This window comes from Brassica oleracea, chromosome C2, assembly GCF_000695525.1.
Source record: "Brassica oleracea var. oleracea cultivar TO1000 chromosome C2, BOL, whole genome shotgun sequence".
In the NCBI taxonomy this organism is placed as follows: domain Eukaryota; kingdom Viridiplantae; phylum Streptophyta; class Magnoliopsida; order Brassicales; family Brassicaceae; genus Brassica; species Brassica oleracea.
Window position 1 is genome coordinate 28,938,536 of NC_027749.1, and position 21,813 is coordinate 28,960,348.

The 21,813-nt window shown below is 36.0% G+C and overlaps 4 protein-coding genes and 1 long non-coding RNA gene across 10 annotated transcripts in view; all 5 read right to left on the minus strand.

Annotated features, from left to right (window-relative positions):
- Positions 1-690: 690 nt before the first annotated feature.
- Positions 691-2,408, minus strand: LOC106324682 (uncharacterized protein OsI_027940-like). The gene is made up of 6 exons (XM_013762642.1): positions 2,284-2,408; positions 1,714-1,900; positions 1,475-1,631; positions 1,352-1,398; positions 1,123-1,264; positions 691-942 (listed from the first exon to the last, which is right to left on the minus strand). The coding sequence occupies exons 1-6, from the start codon at positions 2,286-2,288 to the stop codon at positions 869-871; spliced, it is 612 nt and encodes a 203-aa protein (XP_013618096.1). The 5' UTR covers positions 2,289-2,408; the 3' UTR covers positions 691-868.
- Positions 2,409-2,744: 336 nt separating this feature from the next.
- Positions 2,745-7,208, minus strand: LOC106327885 (DNA mismatch repair protein PMS1). 4 transcript variants are annotated; one of them, XM_013766187.1, is made up of 11 exons: positions 6,898-7,208; positions 6,500-6,823; positions 4,947-6,098; positions 4,587-4,864; positions 4,382-4,508; positions 4,166-4,234; positions 3,931-4,004; positions 3,711-3,776; positions 3,517-3,620; positions 3,261-3,442; positions 2,745-3,079 (listed from the first exon to the last, which is right to left on the minus strand). In XM_013766187.1, exons 1-11 carry the CDS (start codon positions 7,120-7,122, stop codon positions 2,936-2,938), a joined length of 2,745 nt encoding a protein of 914 aa, XP_013621641.1. In that variant the 5' UTR covers positions 7,123-7,208; the 3' UTR covers positions 2,745-2,935. The 4 variants fall into 4 exon arrangements, with proteins under 4 accessions (XP_013621641.1, XP_013621639.1, XP_013621640.1 ...); XM_013766185.1 differs by having other exon boundaries at positions 4,382-4,514; XM_013766186.1 differs by having other exon boundaries at positions 4,587-4,867.
- Positions 7,209-8,588: 1,380 nt separating this feature from the next.
- LOC106327473 lies at positions 8,589-15,144 on the minus strand. Of its 2 annotated transcripts, none has more exons than XM_013765631.1 (27): positions 14,928-15,144; positions 14,705-14,864; positions 14,547-14,635; positions 14,203-14,316; positions 13,980-14,126; positions 13,229-13,866; positions 13,010-13,134; positions 12,801-12,892; positions 12,387-12,609; positions 12,249-12,315; positions 12,022-12,170; positions 11,874-11,944; positions 11,611-11,784; positions 11,434-11,505; positions 11,237-11,335; positions 11,062-11,151; positions 10,891-10,966; positions 10,704-10,800; positions 10,552-10,621; positions 10,286-10,465; positions 10,076-10,198; positions 9,905-9,988; positions 9,605-9,789; positions 9,355-9,493; positions 9,213-9,272; positions 9,035-9,139; positions 8,589-8,976 (listed from the first exon to the last, which is right to left on the minus strand). In XM_013765631.1, the coding sequence occupies exons 1-27, from the start codon at positions 15,057-15,059 to the stop codon at positions 8,863-8,865; spliced, it is 3,675 nt and encodes a 1,224-aa protein (XP_013621085.1). In that variant the 5' UTR covers positions 15,060-15,144; the 3' UTR covers positions 8,589-8,862. The 2 variants fall into 2 exon arrangements, with proteins under 2 accessions (XP_013621085.1, XP_013621086.1); XM_013765632.1 differs by having other exon boundaries at positions 8,601-8,976; positions 14,955-15,139.
- A 2,673-nt stretch (positions 15,145-17,817) lies between these two features.
- Positions 17,818-18,483, minus strand: LOC106326198. Its single transcript, XR_001267170.1, has 3 exons — positions 18,323-18,483; positions 18,136-18,235; positions 17,818-18,040 (listed from the first exon to the last, which is right to left on the minus strand). It is a non-coding gene; the product is annotated as an uncharacterized LOC106326198 (long non-coding RNA).
- A 2,135-nt stretch (positions 18,484-20,618) lies between these two features.
- Positions 20,619-21,813, minus strand: part of LOC106319540 (COMPASS-like H3K4 histone methylase component WDR5B) — a 4,480-nt gene continuing 3,285 nt past the window's right edge. The window contains exons 2-3 of one of the 2 annotated variants that reach the window (XM_013757907.1): positions 21,158-21,795; positions 20,619-21,077 (exon numbers count right to left, since the gene is read on the minus strand). In XM_013757907.1, coding sequence (XP_013613361.1) covers positions 20,784-21,077; positions 21,158-21,795 — 932 coding nt within the window. In that variant the 3' untranslated portion in view covers positions 20,619-20,783. Of the gene's footprint in view, positions 21,078-21,157; positions 21,808-21,813 lie in introns of both variants that reach the window. The other variant, XM_013757906.1, reaches the window with a different exon arrangement.

Sequence of the window (21,813 nt, forward strand, 5' to 3'; positions counted from 1 at the left end):
AAGAGTGTTGTTTTTAATTCCTTAAGTATTTTTAATCGGCAAATTAAATACTCAAGTATTATATGCGCATATTTGTTCCTCAACTAATCATTGACTGCGCAAAATCATGATTAAAATATTCCACCGTTAAAAAGTTGACGGAAACCGTTATTTTTCCGTTCATCAGTTAACGGTTGACTATTTTGTTCTCAATTTTGCGCAGGCAACTATTCGTTGGGGAATAAGTATGCGCAAGCAATACTTGAGTATTAAAACTGCCGATTTCAAATACTTCGGGAATTAAATGCCCATTTTCCCGCTTGTGTTGCGTATTAAACATCTATATATAGTCTAAAATATATTGACTGCAACCATGTATGTGTGCAACATGCAATTAAATTGGTCGATACCTTGTAAAATTACCAGTCGCAGACATTTTAAACTTGAATTGTCTAAATTGCGACTTAACGACTTTTACAACCAATTAATCGCAGGACAATAAACACAAAAAAGCAAACTGAGACCCTCGGAGTTACAACTACTGTAGAGTTAAATTCAAACGAACAAGCAGTTGTTCCTTGTTCGCCGTAATAACTTATGGTAGGCCATATTTAACATGCTGGTAACAAATGAATGTTTCGGGCTGTTTGTATATGTCCGCTTTTGTTTTGATGGACATAGGAAAAAGCTTCCTAGCAAACTCAAAGTCAATGCCAAAAATGAAAAGATACTTAAAAACTGTAACCAAATCCATAAAAGCAAAACAAGAGTAACAACATTTTAAAAGGAGGAAGTAAATCAGACGGTTTGATAAACTTAAGAAGCTAATAGTAAACCCTTAGCTAATAAACTTTGAAAGTAATCATCTCTGGAAGGAACACTGTCTTCTTCACTTAACATCTACTGGTTTCGCTTCCTCCTTAACAGCTTCATCTTTCTTGTCTCCTGATTTTGCTGTTTCTTCTGCAATTGAAAAATAACACATTTCATCAAAGATGCACCAACGTCTGAGTTTTTTTTTTCCGAGACTACTTAACATCATCGCACATGCAATACTGAGTACTTGAATAACAGGTATTCACTCTCAGTTCATCAAGAAGACGTTACCAAACATAAACTAATAAGATCTTTGAAAACCCTTACCTTCATCATCACTGTCTTCAAACTCTTCCATGTCTCCCATGCCTCCCATGCCGCCAAGTCCTTCAAGTCCACCCATACCGCCAAGTCCTCCAAGTCCGGGCATTCCACCCATACCGGGCATTCCACCCATTCCGGCCAAGCTCTGCAAGAAGCAAGAATCAACCATGAAGTCACTTGTCAAAGCTAGATATATATTAAGCTAAGAGAACATCAAAAGCTAGAGACAAACCGAGAAATCCATTCCACCCATTCCTCCCATATCCATATCTCCAGCACCTAAACCAAAACACCTCCAGATGTTTACATAAAGTGCAAAGAGCGTACACATGGAATCATTAAAAAGAATGCTAACCAGCACTGCCTTCATCGTCCTCATCCACCCACTTGTCCCAATCAATCTTGACATAGTGTGGCGCTTTCCCTCCACGGATTAGCTTGTTCCACCTTTCCGGCTCTGCCTTCTCTATTATGCAGAATATGCTTCTCACTCCAATGTTGATTTTGCTTTCCTGAAACAAGAAGAAAAGGTTTTAGAGCCTTACATGCAACAGATGGGTGGAGTATACAATCAGGTTAGTGTACGAATCTCACATCCACGTTGACTTTATCGTGAAGCTCGAGTTTAAGCTCATAAACGTGGTTTTCAGGACCAGCTTTTGCAGAGAAATCAAAGACTCCTTCTGGGAGGAGATTAACTTTAGTCTCCTTGGAATCAGCTAACACTACGGTGAGGAAAATCTTGTCAGTGGTCTCTGCCCACTTCACTTCGGGATGACGACTGTAAAAAATACATTAAAAAACCAATCAACCAAACATATGTACACAGGTAAGTAACTGTCATTTGATTCTATACCCTAAACTGAAACTTCATTAAACCCTAAATTCAACAGATCTAAGATTCAGGCTTAAGCAAGAAGAAACTGAAGCCAAAACAATTAATGTAAAGAGAGCTTCCGGACCCAACACAATAAACCCTAAACCCTAATTTTATTCTCTATTTCTCAGGAACCCAATGAAAGCGTAGCTTTTAAATCCATCGATAATATAGAGAAACAAGACAAACCCATGAAGAAAAATGTAAACGCAGAGGATTCATCAGATAGAAGAGTGAGGCGGAGATCCAAGAGATGATAATAATCATAGAAAAGGATTACTATTTACCTCATGTTTAGTGGATGAAGCTTGTAGAAGAAGAAGAAGAAGAACCCTAGAGAAAGAGAGAAGAACTGAAACGGTGACGCAAAGATTAGATTTTTGATCCGCAGAGGAGGACTCTCTCTTTTAGTTTCCCCACATACATTGTGTTATAGTGCTGGAAGTTATTATCCTGCACGAGCTAGTCTACTTAACATTACGTGCGTCCCGACGAATCAACGGTTAAAGATTAAAAAGTAAGGCTTTTCAAATGTTTTAATGGTTAAGATGAACGGTTTCAATTTAGGGTTTAAGCAGACTCAATTCTGAAGCACACTGACCTACTTTATCAAAATTTCCAGTTATCTTCAAATCAAACCCAATATTATTCAAATTTATTTGAACTGATTTTACTTTCCGGACATCATATAATAAATCAAATTTATTTGAATTGATTTGATTTGCAGAAGCATCTTTCTTTTTTTTATGAGTGAATGGAGGAGTTTATGGTATTGTAAAACTTGATTTTGAAAATTACAAAGTTATACATAGCTAACTGTAGAAAGTAAATTTGACCACTTCTGATCCCCGACCAAGAAATTAATATACTAGAATAGCATTTTACATTGACCAACTGTAGTTAATAATTGACTTGTTATGACCGACCACTGGCCAAGACTCATGACAATGAAATGGCTGCACCATCATCATTGTCGTCGTCAGGTAATGTGAGCAAACTTGTCAAATCGACAAGATGACGCATCGTTGGTCGTCCGTGCGGACAGTTCCAAGGAGATTCCAGATCTGCCAAGTGTTCTACTATCTGCACAAAAGACCAAAAAAGCATTGGATTTTTATTATAAGATGTCCGGAAAGTAAAATCAGTTTCTGAAACTATGAGTTTGAGACATCTAACATATGTAGAAGAATGGTGAAGGTCCACTTCTGTGTAGAGACTGATTCCTTCATCAGCTACTAAAGAAGAAGGGGGGGGATTGGTTTACCTTCTGCATTTCGTTTTTTCTGAGTGGATCTCCGATCATCACAGACGATCTGCATGCTCTTGATGCTAGCATTGCACGGACTCTTGATGGACAAACCGAATCTGTTTTGCTGGTTCTGTAACTACTTATAACCGAACATTCTCCGTGGTTATCTCCAAGAGTTGATATTAGGTCTTTAAGATCTGCCCAATGCAATATAATATGTAAACAAGAAGAACATGTGATGCAACAACAGAAGTAAGACAAAAAAAGGTACCTTCGACCCCGAAAGTGATTTTCTTGCTATAGGGAACCGCTCTCAGTCTGAAGTGTCGTCCTGGAGGAGCACTCGGATTCTCATCAAGAAGAAACCCGTTCTCCCTAGAAAGTAGTGTAGTTGGAGAATTATTAAATCTCTAAACCCATGTTGAAAATAAGAACATTTTGCTAAATAACGCTGTGATCTTTCACCTGATTACATCCATGTGCATTAATATTGTAACTTCTTCTTCTGCAGAGAGCTCCAAAGTCAAAGGCCTGGTTTTGGAGAAAAAAGTGAATAGATATACGAGTGACAAGAATAGTAGGGGCAGAGATACAGCAACTGATTCAACTATCTCTCAGCAACATGTGAAGGTGAAAGCACTGAAATGGAATCAATCATCTAAACTGAGATCACAAAGCAACTCACTGGAGTAAGGGTTGCTGGTTCATGACAGTTGATCTTGCCAAGTGTTCGAAGTTGAATTTCTCATCGGCAGCATGCTGCACATAAAATAAAAAACAATAAATAGTCTTTTGTCCATCCATGCACATAGGACCAAATTCTGAAACGAAAGCTTCCATTTTCCATAGCTCAACCAAAAAAAAACAAAAAAAACCGAAGGAGGAAAAGGGACTGAAAGCATGCATATAAGAAGACACACCTGATCCACAATGAACAGATCTCGATCCAATTTTGCAATGATAAAACCAAGATTGAATTGTCCGAGTACCTATCACACAGCGCAAACAGATAAATCTTTCTCCACAGAAGCTAGGATAGAGCAGAACGAAATAAATAAAAAACACAGAATCGTTTTGAAATAGGCGAACGCTCATCAACCATTTAATAATTTATTTCCAACAAATAAGATAGGAACCTGCATTCTTCTGAAATCTTCTTTTCGGAAAAGCCTTTCCAGCTCGGAAGTAGCTGCAGCTAAAGCTCTTGCTTTTCGCTCCTCATCATCCGGTTGAGATAACTCTAATGTTGCAGCGGCAAAGCACCTGTAACTTACCATTTAAAAGCATCATAGTCCCCTGACTGCAGTTAGGCAAACAAAAGAAGAAGCAAATAAATCTTACTTTTTAGGCCTTGGCGTGTTCAAACTTTTAGATACATAACATGTGGACTGTAATCTTGACAGCCTTTCTAACCTCCTCTTCCTTAGGTTTTGGAAACTAAATTTTAATGTTGAAAACATTTTTGGACAGGCTGAATGAGCTGAGGAGTCCAGCACTGTGGCAACAGGTCGCAGTGGCTGACTGCAATGTGAATCGTTCTCCAAAATCTTTTCCGTATCTCCCTCGGTGCGTGTGTTTTCTGATGTTGGTTCTTCAGAACATAATGGTTTCTCGTGCTCCTGTTGATGAAACAATGGTAAGAGTAGCATAAATAATCAGCAACATACTAAGACATATATTTTACTACAAAAGCGTACTTACTCTTTTGTGTCTTTCTACATTGTCAGTATGGGTTCTAGGAGATGTCAAATTTGCTATTTCAGAGTCCACCTCATTTGGCGTCACATCTTGCTTCGAGACGGCCATACCACCAACTTGATCACCTTCCATCGTACATCTTGCAGACAAAGCACGGACTTCAAATTTGCCTTTCTCCACACGACAACCAGGAGGGGGGTTTCTGAGGACAGGTGTTTCAGAGAGGAGGGTGCTTATGCTTTCATGTTTTCTTTTTCCCACAGTAACAAAAGTATTCAGAGTTGACTGTGCAAAGCTAGCGCGATTGTTTAAGTCTTTACTTCCATCCGTAACTTTCTCAATCACATTGACGTCAGGCAAACCTTTGCTAGCTGTCTTGTTAAGGTGAGTTACAGATAGGGACTCATCATGGACTGATAAAGAACCTTTCCCTTGCTTAGTCCCACGTGTCTTAATATCAAATTTGAAAACCTTCAGTGTTGAACTATTATCCAGCTCAGCCTCCCTCGAGGAAGATATTTCCTTTTCAATAGCTTTCCCATCTCTGGTTTTAGAACTGACAGCCAGCACGATACCTTTTGAAAGGAGATTTGATTTCTCCTGAAGAGATGAAACTCCAGCCTTATCTGGTCGCACGGAATTATCCTCGAGCCTATTAACTGTATAAGACGCATTACTAGAGGAATATATCTCGTTCAGACCTTCCTTCAGAGAAGCCATAACAGAAGCCTCGTCAAAAAAGAAGACCTTTCTTTTATCGGGCGTGACATTCAAATCACATGCTCCACCAGGTAAAACAAAATCAAGAATGGCAACTGGGTATTTCCGAGAACTTGTATCTTTGTAAAGCTCATTCACCAACTTGCTGACTTTCGGCATATCTACAGGTCGACCATTTATAAAGAAATACTGTCGATCTGCCAAGTTGCGTCCAGTACCTTGTCCAGGCTTGGAAAGAAACCCTTCGACTCTACAGTCATCTGATATACATATACTTACAGGCTGTAGACTTGTGAAGGTGCTGATGCCAAATACTGTAATGATATTATCTTTGAGTGAACCCTTCCCTTGTGTGCTCAGAACAACAGACTTTGGGGTTTTCTCAGTCGTGTTAGAGCAGACAAACCGCACTCCTTTCCCAATAAGTGCATATGCCTGCACAAAGCAAAATTATTGAAGAAGTCAATGGTCATCGCTGAAGAAGAGAGTCAGCAGAAGTAAATACATAATCAGCAAAAGAAAAGCTGATTCTAATGTGTAATCAGCATTAGTTAGTTTTAAAATAAGGACGAGAGAGAGTTCAAAAACATTAAAACTAACTAACTAATAATCAGCAAAAGAAAAGCTGATTATAGGATACGAAACTGAGCTTAAAAAGGCTACATAGTAAAATCTACTTGACAGGATCCTGAAAACTTGTGTGTTTACAAGAATGATGCAATTAAAATTGAGTAATCATCCACATTAAAGAGAGAAGATCAAGCCGCAGAAACTATAACAGGTCTAATAAGCCAAACAACAAGTCATATATGAAAGTAATCAGTATAGAAACTCACATTCAATAAAGAAACAAGCTTCCCATACTCTTTGCGTATATTGCGTTTAAACTCTTTGCTTCGAACAGGTAAATTAGAGAACAACTTCCTCACAGTGACAGTGGTACCAATTTGGCGTGCAGACTTCTTCTCAGCAACCAACAAACCGGAATGATCAAAGGTCAAGAGCGTAGCAACTTGCTCGTTCTTTGTTCTCGTCTCCACCGTGAGATTCCCCAAGGCACATAGAGAGCTCAGAGCTTCTCCTCTGAAACCAAACGTAGTCAAACTCTGAAGATCTGTGAAATCCTCCAACTTCGAAGTATGGTGCTTAAGCGCGAGAACCTGAGGCAGGAAGAATCAGGAAACTGAGTATACATAGGGTTCAATTTTTTTAGCAATTCGTCGGAGATTGTAACCTTGAAATTGGATGGGGAAATGCCGCAGCCGTTGTCGATGACTTGGAAGTAGTCTTCGCCGTAGTCACGGAGGTTGATTTCTATGCTGGTGGCTCCGGCGTCGAGACTGTTCTCCACAAGCTCCTTGATGGCGGAGGAGAGGTCCAAGATGACTTGTCCCGCGCAGATTCTGTGAACGACGGCTCTGTTGATGGGTCTTATCAACGGAGACGAATCTCCTTCCATTTTTTAAACCCTAAATTACAATCGATTAAACCCTCTTCAAAATCAACTCACCCTAAGCTGAGCGAGAGAGAGTGAGTGAAAGCCCTAGGTCTGTATTTTGCCGCCAAAATTAAGTGTCTTAGCGTTTGGGGATTTGCGGCGTGGACGCGATTTGCGTTTTTAATTTTCTTTAATTTGTCAACCCATTGCATTTTATTAACGGTTAAGACCATTGGGCTTAGTTACTAGTATTCGGAAGGGCCGCGTAATAGATTAACTTAATTTAGGTTTTAGGGGCAATTCGGGTTTCTTCTTCCTTAGATTTCCCTAAAATCTCTTCTCTTTGTACCTAAAATGACTGCGTATACATAATAGTAATACAGCTACTTCTTTTTTTTCTTTAACTTTGATAAAACAGATACTTTACCTTTTTGTGTAAGTGCGCGATATACTTAAAACTTATATGGTTCTGTGTGGCAAGGTTACCTACCACCGAGTCACCAGGAGTTCTAAACAGAAAGCATTTTGTTTTGTGAATTATTTTTTTTAATAAATAAATACAATTTAGTTATAAATCTATTTAACTAAATTAACGTTTATATAACAAAACATTAATTTATTCTTAAAAAGTTTCATGCAAAATAAACAAATATTTTAAATAGTGCATATATTAAAATTTAGTGCAATTCTTTCAAATAGCCATTTTTAAGTTTTTGTCACAAAAATAGCATTCAATAAAAAAAATAACCAAGATAGTTTCTTTTTATTTTGAAAATTTTAATATTTATTTTTAAAAATTTGAAATCTTATTCTCAAAATTCTATTTCTTAACTATAAACCCTAAGTGTAGATTAGTTAACCCTAGGTATAAATATATTTTTACTCTTTAATAAAACTTATTTTGATCATTTTTTGATTGAAAGCTATTTTTGTGACAAAAACTTAAAAATGTTATCCTCCGAAATTTCTCTAAATATTTATATCCGGCTAAAAATTCTTAAAAGTTTTACTAAAAGACCCCATTATTTATTTTTTGTCAATGACCTCAAAAATTATTGAGCGGGCTCTGTTTGTGATAATATTGTACCAAGATATGGCCATTAGCCAGCAACGCGAAAGAAGAAAATAAGTTATTGCTAGACGCATTCTTACACAAGGATGGGGGTTCAATAACAGTTAGCAAAGCGTCTCTCTCTCTGATGATATTACTTTGTTCTATCAAAGAGGAAGATTGAAAGTAAAGATGTTGCTGCTGCAGGTTTTGCTTAATACGCATATATCTGTGTGGAAAGTATACTCAAGTTGACTCTTGGTCCCCCAATCCGATGTACAAGGCTACAAGCATGTTTTTGTTACGAGATTTCTTAGATATCAACCATGATACACGTTCAGGCATTAATCCAGACCTCACAAAAATAATCGCTTTAGGCCAACAGATAAAAATCATCATCAAAGCCGCGCACAATCAGGGTTTTAGAGTCACGTCCTTAACTTTAAAAGATCCGAAACTTCTCTATATTATATACATGCGCATGTATTAGATTATTATACAGCGAATGTTTTTTTTTCTTCTTATGTTAAGAGAAAGGAAACTGAATTAGACAATAAACCGAACAACACACACCCTCTCTCTCTCTCTCTCTCTCTCTCTCTCTCTCTCTCTCTCTCTCTCTCTCTCTCTCTCTCTCTCTCTCTCTCTCTGTACACACAAATCTTAAATAACCAAAATGAGATTTAGAAAACGAACAAATATCTCTTCTACTACATGAAGTAGCTCAAGGAAGTCTTCTTCCTTGATCCTCCTTCTCCATACAGCTCGTTCCATTGCTGAAGCTCGTTCGTGTTTGATGAGTCTGTAGACACACTCGCACATACCTATATTTGACATCATTTAGACCCATTCTTTTATATTATATAAACACAACTCAACTACCTGTTCATGGGCAGCCTTGAAATCATTCATTGTCAGTGGACGAATGTCTGTGCATCTATACAATGAAGGCTTTGGACGGTTTTCAGCCTCAGCTGCAGTTTTTTCCTGCAACCAAAACTCAGCATATAAGACAAGGATGAGAGTTCTGTAAGTAAATGCACTAAGTTGGAAACCAAACCTTCTTTTCTTTCTCCAGTATTTCTCGAATTGGAAGATGTGCCGCAGTTACACAAAGGTTCTGCAACCAAATGAGAGAATGTAAGTAAGCTTTTACAGAGCAAAGAGACTGAGATTCAAGGAGAGAGGAACAAAGTAGAGACCTTTAAGTCACTTCCTGAGTACCCATCTGTCATATTTGCAATCGCTTCTAAATCAACATCTGGTGCCATTTCTTCTTTAGATAGAATAACGCTCAAGATCTTTGATCTGTTCGTCGCGTCTGGAAGATTAACCATCAATCTACACAGAAGCATGCATCGGATACTCATCAATAGTTACAACATGAGGAATATTGTTCATTAAGAGACAGAGTGTATAGACTAATTAATGTTGGTTGGTTGGTTGGTTTACCTCCGCGGAAGCCGTCTGATAACTGCTTCGTCCAGGTCAAATGGTCTGTTGGTAGCAGCGAGAACCAGAACTCGTTCTCTATCCTTTGTTCTTAAACCGTCCCAGTTTACCATGAATTCGTTCTTCATCTTACGCATAGCTTCATGTTCCCCTGGATTCTCACGTCTTCCCAACATGCTGTCAACCTATATAATATTTTGTTCGGCAATCATCAGATCGAGAAAGTGCATAAAAGATTCGATTCAAAGGAGAGGAAAAACAGGGAACGCTTTCTAATCTCATCATAGTTCACATACATACCTCATCAACAAAAATGACACTTGGCGCGATCTTGCTCGCTAACGAGAAGACAGCTTTGACATACTTCTCTCCCTCACCAAACCACTGCAAAGCATTCATATTAGATGGTCAAAATACAATCTTTTAAAAAGAAAACATAGACAAAAATTCAGATCTCTGTGGGAGGAAAACCTTTGAAGTAATGCTGGACATCGAGATATTGATGAAGTTTGCGCCAGCTTCAGTTGCTACTGCCTTTGCCAGCATCGTCTTCCCTGTACCAGGAGGTCCAAACAACAGAATACCTTTTGTAGGCTGCAGTAAAACACAATCTACATATTTGATGTCCAGCAAAGAGAGAGAAACAAACAGATCTGAGAACTTAGAGCGATGGAAGGGTACCTTCGTTAGCTGGCCTTTGCCAAATAATTCGGGTCTTTGAAGAGGAAGCATCACCAACTCTTTCAATGCGTCTTTCACATTCTCTAGAGCCCCAATATCATCAAACGAAACACCTATATCGCTGGGGGGAATGACATCTGATAGGAGTTTTTTCTCAAATTCGTTCTCAGTAACAACATCCTGAAACAGCATAGCAAAGCAACTCTAAGATCCGAAACTTACCAAATACCTAAGAAAGAAAGATATAAAGTTAAGAATATATTTACCTTGAGGAATTTCTTTAGACTCTTGTTTTCGTTCTGAACCCCATGTAACATCTGCAGGCCATATGTAATGCTACAACATATGCCAAAGTGCTATTTTCAAATTTACGCTGTATTTTAGCTTACAATATTTTAGAATATATAAGAAAGCTTACCTTTCTGCTGAGATAACAAGCTTGTTGTCTTTGATTGTAGGTTCTGAACAGTTCATAAGATGGTGGCTAAAAGCCCAGCCAACCACTTTCTCAACACCTAGAAAATATACAATAATTGATTAATCACCCAAACGGCACATCAAAGCAGAAAGAACACAATAAAATAACACAAGTGACAGAAGCCCACTTTCAGGAAGAAGACTTTGATCTTTGATGCACAAGGTTTCAAGGTCAGGGCAGTCCAGACGGTTTTTGGAGAGGATCTGTAGGCATATATATATATTAACAAAGACATAAGCCAAAGAAAAGAGAAAACAGGAACGTTTTAGATAGCTCAAGGACTTGATAAGGTGCTCACTCCAAGGATGCTGGTTATATTAGCCTGAACCTTCAAAAGCTCTGTATCACGGTCCAGTTTCTCCTTCCAGTCCAAGAGCAAAGCTTCATCCTATTATGTCTTACGAGCATAAGAAAGTGAAATTAAGAAAATAACAAATGTACCCATACAGGAAGAAATGAATGAAGGTCTCGACCTGAGGTAACTGGATGGCGACTTTGTTAGGAAACAGGCGGGTTATTTGTTTCACTGATTTAGATGCTTCCTTGCTCTTTTCGTGCAGTTTACCAATATCCTGCAGATGATACGAAAAAATCACTTTCAACATCTCTAAAAAAATGAACTGCAATTTCAAAAGTGGAAAATAAACAAAGACAAGTTAGGTCATCATACCGGAAATGCAAGATCTAGTAACGCCGTCTGGTTGCAGCCGAACTTAGTATACAAGAAACCTCCAGGATGGGACTGAAAAAGAACCATCAAAACTACAATCAACTATACAAATAAAGACAGTTTAAATGGCCTATAGGCACCAAAAGAGAAAAATATAAGATTAAACACGTTTCCTACTTTCTCTTTTCGGCTGTCCAACTGGGTTTGTGAGGCCATGACAACAATATTTTCCGGTAAATTCTCGAGCTTGCTCTTCAAGGTTGCATATACGTCATTATTCCCCACCAGCGATTTCTCAATATCTTTCAGGAACAATATTAGTGACCCTCCTTCACCCTCACTAAGTGCGACCTATGGTACGAGTCAAAAGGGTTAACAATCATATACCTAAAAGGACTGATTAAATAGTACTCTCCCGTTACTTATAGAGTAAATTGTACCTCAAAGATTTCATTAACGGCAAGTCTGTCAGCATCATCACCAGAAGAACCATCTAACCGAAGTGAGCTAGCTGCACACACAGAACGATATTAGTAAAATAATGGAGTATATTTTAACTGAGCCAAAGTTTAAAAATCCGCCAATTACCAGCACAAAAGAAACCGTGGTCTTCTTCGCAGAGGCCACCAAGATCATTGCCATCTGGCACAGGTCTTTCGAATCTAATCCCAATTTTTGATGAACAGTTGTCTTCAAATGCAAGGACTACTTTTCCATGGAAACCAATGGTCGGTCCCCTATAAGCAAATAGTAGGAGAAGCGTTAGAGCTGAATTTTGAATACAGCAGATGTAAAAACTTAAAGAATAGCAATACCTAAGTGGTGAGCCTTGAAGAGAAGAAACCGCAGAAGATGGCGGACCTAGAAACTTTACTCTGTCACCTAAAAATGATAAAAGTACTTGTTCAGTACAGCAAAGAAAGTGAACAATCAAATCACTGAAACTATCATACCTGCTTTAAAGGTGTAACTTTTAGAAGTTGCTGTTGACACTTCTTGCTTTGGCAAAGCCTGAGAACTTAATGTTGATCCACCTGTTATATCAGCGTCAACACTTGAAGTTGGTTTCTTATGCTGCAATGCTTGTGCAGCCTGAACAGCTCGTTTTGCAAGCATAGAGAGCCTTTCACGCCTAGCACTTTCTTTAGAAGATTCAGCTTCCCTGGCTGGTGATCCCTGAAGCCATTGAAACAATAAAAAATCAACCGACCAAACTACTAATTATAAAAAGAGCTTGGACACTGTGACAGCTATAGCATCTAAGCTTAATACCCACTTGCTCGAGACAAAAATAAACTGTTTTAATAAATAAAACAACATCGAAATGCTAGCAAAAAAGATAAATTAAGGTGGGGAAAGAAGATCACCCCAGGTAACAATAGTGAGTCAACGATCATCACTTTGGCCCCAAAATGTTTTGCAAGCGCCTTTGCCAAGATTTCCTGATATATATCAGAGCCTAAATATATTTCATATGGTAAAATTTGGTTAGAAAAAAGGTATGTCAGTCCTCATATATACTAAGGTAAACTTGGCTACAGAAATGGAGACAGCAAATTATAGTAAAACCTCATACCTGCTGGTCCAGAGAGCAAGATACGGGGACACGTTGTAGGCAAGTCTGATGCATACTTTGAGAACTTGCTTCCACCTTTCATATGGACATACATCGATGCTATCAAAACATCCTTCGTTGTAGCACTGTGAGAATTCAAAATTTCTTTTAGCAATTAATTATCAAACCATCAAATCCAGATGTAAGGTAGAAATCTAACATAATATATAGCAGCCAGACCTCAGAAAATATGGGAACTTCTCCAAAGAAACCTCTATGTCTTGAGCCTTGAGTACTCCTCCTCGCAGACTATCCTTAAACGCTTGGCGTCTAGTCGATATAGTAGATGAAAGGTAAGAGTCTCTAAGGGATTCACTCACTTCCCTCCGTTCATCCAGCAACTTAGAGATGCCCCTTATATCCAAGACCGATCTAACTTCATAACCAGAAGCAGGAGTGTTTCCACCATCGGCTTCTTGAAAAGGATCCAATCCACTGCCATCGGCATTAAGATTCTCACTGGCAGTGTCAGAGGTTGAAGCAGCAGCTTTCTCCACAGAAGCAATAGCAGCATCATCATTGTCACTATCAGCATCGTTCATGTCAGTATCTGAAATGCAATCATTGCAGCTGGAAGGTATCACAGGAACCTCCGGATTTTGCTGCCTTTTGGCAGATTTAGCAATTGGTGGTAGAAGACGTAAGTTACGGTACTTTGAAAGAGATGCCAATATAGAGGCCCCATCACCAGCTGAGGAGTCTCCTGCTCTTGTCTCAACATGAACCCCTTTCAGAGGGGCAACTCGAGCTTCACATAAATTCACTGAAGAAGCTTTGTCAGGAGCAGCTAGATTTTCATCTTTGAGAGGTTGAAATATCTACACAACAGTTAAGGAAAGTTCGTAGAAAGCAAAGGAAAACAAATGGCCAGAAGATTATATCTATAACACAAGGGAATAGATTAATTTCCAGACAACTCCAAAAAGGATACATAAGCATGTCTCCCAGAAACGCTGAAGATCACCTCGTCACCACCACGGAGATGAACACAAGAACTTTTATGGTAACACTTGCCATTCACCTGAACGAGAAATCCATTCCCTGTTATCTCTAGGGAGGCAACGGATGGAGCTCCGTGCTGCAAAAGTATTATGTAGTAAGCAACCGTCCTTTGTCCTTCGAGTAAAAAAAAATGCCAAGAAGATGTCCTTTACCTTAGCCTGCTTCAGTTCACACAGGGTGGTGGGCATGGAATGGTCTTTGATAGATAAATTACAACCCAGGCGTCCAACAGTGAAGACAGGGCCCCTCATGATACGGTGAGGGTTCTGAAATTGCAGAGAAACACTTCAGGAGTCAGGAGAGTTAAAAGATAAGTGAAATGTAATAAACTAAAGAAAAACAGAGTCCTGGTTGCTAAGAACAAGCACAAGATACTAGTGTCGGAAAGAACCGGACATATGCATACACTAAACTGGTTGAGCCTGAACTGAACGACAAGATATTTCCTTACAAGACTTTGCAGACATAAAACAGATCACGATGCAACTTGACTCACCTGAGGATACTGAGAAAGTAGCTTCGCCCATGGAGCGTTAGGCCGCTTCTTCCCCGCCTTCGACCTCTCACCCTCAGCCACCACTTCACCTAAATACACAAACACATTAGAAATGAAATGAAAGTCTTTCTTAAAGAGAAAGAGACAAGGCGTGAAACCTGCCAAGACTTCGTCGTCTCCAGGAGAATTCTCCATCACCGGCACATCAGTGGCAACAGTCTTCTCCGCATGCGGATCAGAGGATCCAAGCTCCGGCTCTCCAGGATCCGAAACTGGTCCTTGATTCTCCTCGCTTGCCGAAGTAGACCCCGCCGCCGCCTAGGTTATCCAATTATCAGATTCAAAACAAGAAGAAAAAACAAAATCAGCTAAGCAACGCACAGGTTCCAGTGCCGCATCGATCTTGACCTTAGATCGCTTGGAAGGGCGTGGAGATGAAGAAGACGGTTCAGGGGATGAAGAGGAAGAGCAGAAACGCTTGGAAGCGGAAGAGCTACGTCTCGTCTCAACCATATCTCACGATTGTTCGAAATCGAGAGAAAGATTTTCATGTAACTGACTACTCCCAAATCTCAATTTATAAACAAACCTGTAACTTTACTGTTATGTGTGTGCGTTTAATTGCATTTCGGGTCAACTATACAAAATAACTTGACCCACTTTTATCCACATTTTATTTTAGGGATAATTGGTTTCTATGCCTTTAACCATTACCGTATTTAAGCTTCTATTCTTCGAGTGTGATTCTATAGCACAATTAGAGTAAAATAAAAATGGTGAAAAAAAGTTTCAGCTCATTTATTCTCGGTTTAACCAATCAAGATAATAAATGTGGTTGTTACATAGTTTGTTAACAAAACATGTAGTTGTTACATAGTTTGTTATATGTTACAGAGTTAATCGTTAATATATATTGGATATGTAACATAACATATTACATGCTAAATAATATTTTATCCGTTAATGGTGTATATCACGAGTTAATCTTCTATACATTTATGTCACCTTATTTACTTACTTATCAAATAGTATTTATTTCCTAGTGGATCTTCAATTTTATCGGGATCCAAAAAAACTAGAATTGATAGTTGTTAAAAATTCAAAATAAAAATTAATGAATGAAACTGTGGATTTAATTTCTCTATTAAATTGAGTAAACTAAAAACTAAAATTATATTACAAAGAAGAAAAGAAAATGAAATGTTTTTAAAGATAAAATCTATAAGAATAAAGAGAATATAGGAAAAACGAAAGTATAAGAAAAAAATGTAAAAAAAAAAAAGAGAATGTCAAAGGAAGAACAGAGGAGGGAGAATCAGATGAGCCGGAAGAAAGAAAGAGAATGGCTTGGAATGGGATGCATATAAAAAAAATGAAGATCAAACTAATAATGCAGATCAAATGCAGATCAAATTGAAATGCAAATCAAATGCAAATGCAGATCAAATACATATCATCAAAGAATGTTCAATCTAGTAAAATCAAACCAATTAAAATTGAACTGAACCGAAATAGAAAATAGGTTTGGATTTGGTAATCTGAATAAGCCGAATATATGTAATTTAAAAGCCGCAATCCAACCGAATTAACCAAAAAACCCGAATAATTAAAATATATTAGTATACTTATATGTAGACTTTCTAATAAAATTAATAATATATTCATAATTTATTTTACTAATATGATATTCATAAATTAAACATTTATTTTAATAATTTTCTTTTTTTTTGCTTTAAGTTAAAAGGTTATTTTTAATATTATATTCATCAAATTAAATAAAACATAATTTTTATTGGTAGATATTTGTGCTATAGTTATTTAATAAATTTATGATATTACTATTTTCTTATTTTATTTTAATAGTTATAAAATATTATAGTTAGAAGTTAGAGTAAGAAATATATACTCAGATTTTAATAAATCTAATTTCTTTATATAACTAAATCTATCTATCTATATATATATATATATATAAATGTTTCCTCTCTCCTCGGCGCACCACCTCAGGAGCGCGGCCCGACCCTAGTTTGTTATAAAAAGATAAATATAATTAAACATGCCTAAACAATACTATACAAAACAAATGTAAATACTAAATTATCATATTTTTTTATTATAAAAATAAAAATAATAAAAATGAAATATCTAAACTGAAAAATACAAGTTCTAAAATATATTTAATAAATTTTAAATTACCAAATAAGATATATGAATTCATTAACTAAGTTATATAAAATATTATAAAATAAAAACTTATAAGCAAGTATTAGTTATTTAAATTATATTACTTATTATCAAGAATAAAATAAAATGAACTATAGTATATATGCTTTTTATCAATGTAAATATTATATATAATTTTTAGTGAAGTAAAAAAATTAGATGATACAAAATAACATATATGCCTATTTATTGCAACAATATATATAAAATACATATACGTTAAACATATATAATTTTATGTAATTTTCTTTGATATTTATATGTTATAAAATGAATTCGTCTGAAAAAAAATAATTTCATAAACAAAATATTAAATTTTATTTTTAAATATTTGTTTGTTTAGTTTAAAAGTGAATACAATGAGTTAATAATGTAAATTGTTTATTAATAGTTAATGGAAAAATAGTTGGTGGCAAGAAAAAAAAATTTAGATTTTCATCCATTGGCCCTCCGCATAAATTCTAGCACTTTTTCTTGGCTTTTGCGGATCAAAAATTTTCTTTACAATAATAATCGGCATGCAGATTGGACTGCATATAAAGTGATGAATTTAAATGTTGAATGGCAAAAAAATACAGTATAATCTGCATATAACATGATATGTGTTTATCCTACATGTATCATGCATTCCCTCACTAGAGGAAATGTGGGTATTAATAGCGGCCATTAAACGCTATTAGTTCGTTTAAATAGCGTTCCCTAAAACGCTCTAACAACGTCCGTTATAGTAGGTCCAACCCTTTTGATAGCAGATCTGTTGTATGCTATAGTTAAGTAAACAATGATAGCGTTATTATCTATGCAATTGTTAATATTTATAATAACATGATATAAATGTTATTAAAACTCATTAATTTGATTTTATCTATAGCAGTTTGTTATACAATGATAGCAAACGTTTTGTGTTATTAATTTGTATTTTAATTAATCATAAATTTATTAAAAATAATTACGAATTGATTTTTTAATGTAATATATATTTCAAATATTTGTAAAAACTAATAAATATTTACATGTTTACAAAACCATAAAACATTTTTTTCTTTACACAAACAATCAAAACCAATCAAACATACTATCAATCTACCACTAATAACCCTTCACAATCATCCTTGACATCTCTGCTCTTCCACCACCATCAAGCTTCTCATCTATCTCTCTTCCCTTGCTTCTGAACCAACTCCATCTGTCTTCTTCCAGTATCACCAAAGGTATAAGAAAGTACCAAAGGACTCTTAGCCCCTGTCTTCTTCATCAAGCTCTCCATGAAGCTACCACCAAAGAAAAATAAGAAACATAAGCCATTCATACGACAACTCCAAATTCAAAACTCTGGAACACAACTCATGTCAGATTCATTAGTTACCTTCGCCTTGTCAGATCACCTACACTTGAGAAAGCAGAAATTCAGTGGAAACAACACTTAGTGCCCGAAAGTGATCCCTTCTCGCTTAAAAAATCCACCACTGTACCACAAGAAGAAGTTTCAACACATACACCAAAAGCATCGAGCTTTGCTTCTCAATTATAGAGATAAGGGTTAATGTATAAACCTGTGGGGATTCAGAGTCATTTAGAGCCACGGCCAAATCCTTTGATAAACTGCTCTCTATCCCTGGAAACGCGCATCGCAAAGTCTTTTCACGGAGAAGAAAAAGATGGGTTTGTTTAGGCAGAGAAAGAACAGAAATCACTAAGGTGATGATTGTTTCAATACTTTCTACTTTTTTGGTTTTTAGATTTTAGTTTTTGGTTTTTAGATTTTGGATTTTGGTTTTTGGTTTTCAGCTTTTGGTTTTTGGTTTCTAGATTTTGATTTTGGTTTTTGGTTATGCTGTATTTTTTTTATTTTTCAAAACTTAAATAATACATTACTTTAAAATAATACAATAAATAGCAATAAATATTTAGATTTACAATTAAAATATATCAAAATATTGATATTATTATTTAAAATAAAATACAACAACATATTTTAATTATTATATTAAAAATTATATTATAGAAAATATAACTATAGTTTCAAACATAATTTTTAATTTTCAAAAAAAAATTCAAAAAAAGAAAATTTATAAAAAAGTTCGGAAAATTGTCACAAATACCACATTCATAGTACCACTTTTCATGTTAACACTAACCATTTTTCTCACTTTTAATGAAGAGTAAAAGACATTTATACCCATAGGATTAGCGTATCTAGACTTAGGGTTTAGAGTTGAGGGGTGCGATAGAGTTTTTGGAATGTGAAATTTTGAATTCTAATAAATATATAAATAAATACTTAAAAACATATATAAAATTTTAAAAAATAGCTTCAAACATAATTTTTGATTTTCAAAAAGAAATTTTGGAAAAAAAAAACAATCCAAAAAAAATAAAAAAAATTATAAAAAAGTTTGAATTGGAAAAAGTATAATTAAAAAATATAATATTTTATTTTTAGTTTTTATTTAAATAATTATTTGTTATATTTATAGAGAACAATGGTATCAGAGTCTTTTGCCACTTAATAAAGAATATATTTTTGAAAATGTCTCTTTTGTTATGGTAAAGATGAATAATAATACCATGAAAGTGGTAAACATGAAATTCTCCATTTTTTTATCATTTGTTTCTTTTATAGCAAAAACATTAAAACTAATAACAAAAACAATTTGTGGGATTAATAGTTTAGTAATTTATAATTTTTAAAAAAATATAAGTTGTCAATATTTGTTCAAAACAATTTTTGAAAGTAAATTTCAAAATTAAAATATTTATGTATTTTTATATCGTATATATTTTAATGTAAAATGATATATATATATATATATATATATATATATATATCTTAATCTTAATACTTATTAAATGAGACTTTATGCTTATATGATATTGTAATCATTTGTATATTTTTATTTAAAAAATAAAATCATAGATCAAAAAATTTGAACGTGATATTTTTAACAGTTTTAATAATTTATAGTCGTTTTAAAAAATTCAAAATATAACATATACAGAAAAATCGAAATTTTTATTATATGGCTAATGTGGTTTTTGATTTATTTAAATAATTTTAAATTAAAAAAATATGATAGAAGAAACACTAATTTTTATCAAATTTTTATCATTCAAAATCATTAATTGATATATGTACTTTAGTTACATTAGAAAATTTTGTAATTTTTATTTAAGGAAATAATGAAAACAATAATAATAAATTTATAATTAGTTTAATAAAAAATTATTATATATTTAAATAGACCAACATATTTCTTTAAGAATTCTAAGAATCATTTTAGTGATGACACGTGGTTACAAAAAAATGTTGCAATGCTTATCAATTAATATACAATGGACTACGACATCGAAGCCTTTGTGACTAACTGTCCCAACCCAACTTAACTTGTCTAAGGTTAAAACTTTAAACCTAGGTGATGCAATGGCCCAATTTATTGTTAGGGTATGGCTCCATAAGTTTTATTGTCGTATATCTTTATGTCTTCATTTGGTAGTGCATGTGCTTGACAAAACCAAAAATAATAATATTTGGAAATGTTTTACAAGGCTTTCGTAAACTTAAGTATATGGAACTGTCTAGCACATCCAGAATCTATGGAAGTTTTTCTGTGGTTAGTTTTTGGTTTGGGCTAATAGTAGAAATGAAATTATATGCACATTGGTCTCTATTAGCAAAAGCTCCTCATGAAGGAAACTTGTGATGGGGCATACTTGCAAAGACAGTCAGCTCGAGACTGCTCTGTAGAGAAGGTAAAGGACTGAGCGTAACAAGTTGTGCAACTCATTCTTGATGTTGCCCTCCTTACTGTTGAATGTTGAATCCGAGAGAGAAATTATAGAGTTTTTGAATTCACTAATAGCAGGGGACTTGATATTGATTCAGTACATTAGTGTGGATATTAATAACATGTGATAGTATGGTTTCATGACCACCATGAAGGTGTATAATCAAATCTGACAAGGCAAATTACATTGTTCGTATGTTTTTGTTTTAATAATCAAACTCATGTTCTTCTAAGCATCCTCCTGTTTCCAAATCCTGATGGTTCTATCTAAATGATTTGCGGAAGAAGCAATCTGGTTGTGAACAGGATGGCAAGTGACAGAGATGACAGCGTCAGTGTGGCCTTGTAGTCTCTGCAGTATAGTTTTATGCTGAAGATCCCAGAGATAGACACAGTTGTCTTCAGATCCACTGACAATGTACTTGCCGTTGGTGACAGAAAAGGCGGATGTGATGCAGAATACTTTGTTGGTATGTCCTGTGTATACCTTTATAAACTTCCCAGTAGCATAGTTAGAGAGCTTCTGTGTCCAGGAAAAGAGAGTAATAATTAGTAAAGTTTGAATCTTTACATAGTTGAATTGATAAGAAGAAGGAGACTTACGAGAGTACTATCAAGAGTGGCAACGAGGATGAACTTGCCATTAGGAGAGAACTTGGCGAAAGAAACAGCAGGAGACTTGTCATCAATCAAAGTCTTCAAGCAAGTCCCTTCCTTGGCATCCCATATCTTACAGGAGCCATCGTGACTCCCCGATACAATCAAGGACCCGTCGCGATTGAAATGCACGCTCGTAATAGGCATCGAGTGAGCCTCCTTAATGACGCGCACGCACCTGCCCGTCTTCACCTCCCAGATCCGAATCGTCTCATCGAACGAACCAGACACGATCAGATTCGAGGGAGGGTTGAAGTTAACGCAGAAGACGAAGTTGGTGTGGCCTCTCAGCACCTTGAGACACTCGTAGGGAGCCCTAGCGTCCCAGATTCGAAGCGTGCAGTCGTCGGAGGCCGAGCAGGTGTAGTGCGAATCGGAGGACCATGCTAGATCGGAGACACCACTCGAGTGTCCTTCGTATCGATGGATCAGGGAGTAGTTCGTTGCGGACCATAGAATCATGCTCTTGTCCAGGGAGGCGGATGCCAGAAGGTTTCCCTCGTTGGAGTATTTCACGCACGAGATCGCCGCCGTGTGCCCTTCTAGGGTTTTCAGGTGACGGTAAGGCTTGAACGTCTGACTACCTCCGCTTGTGCCTGCGC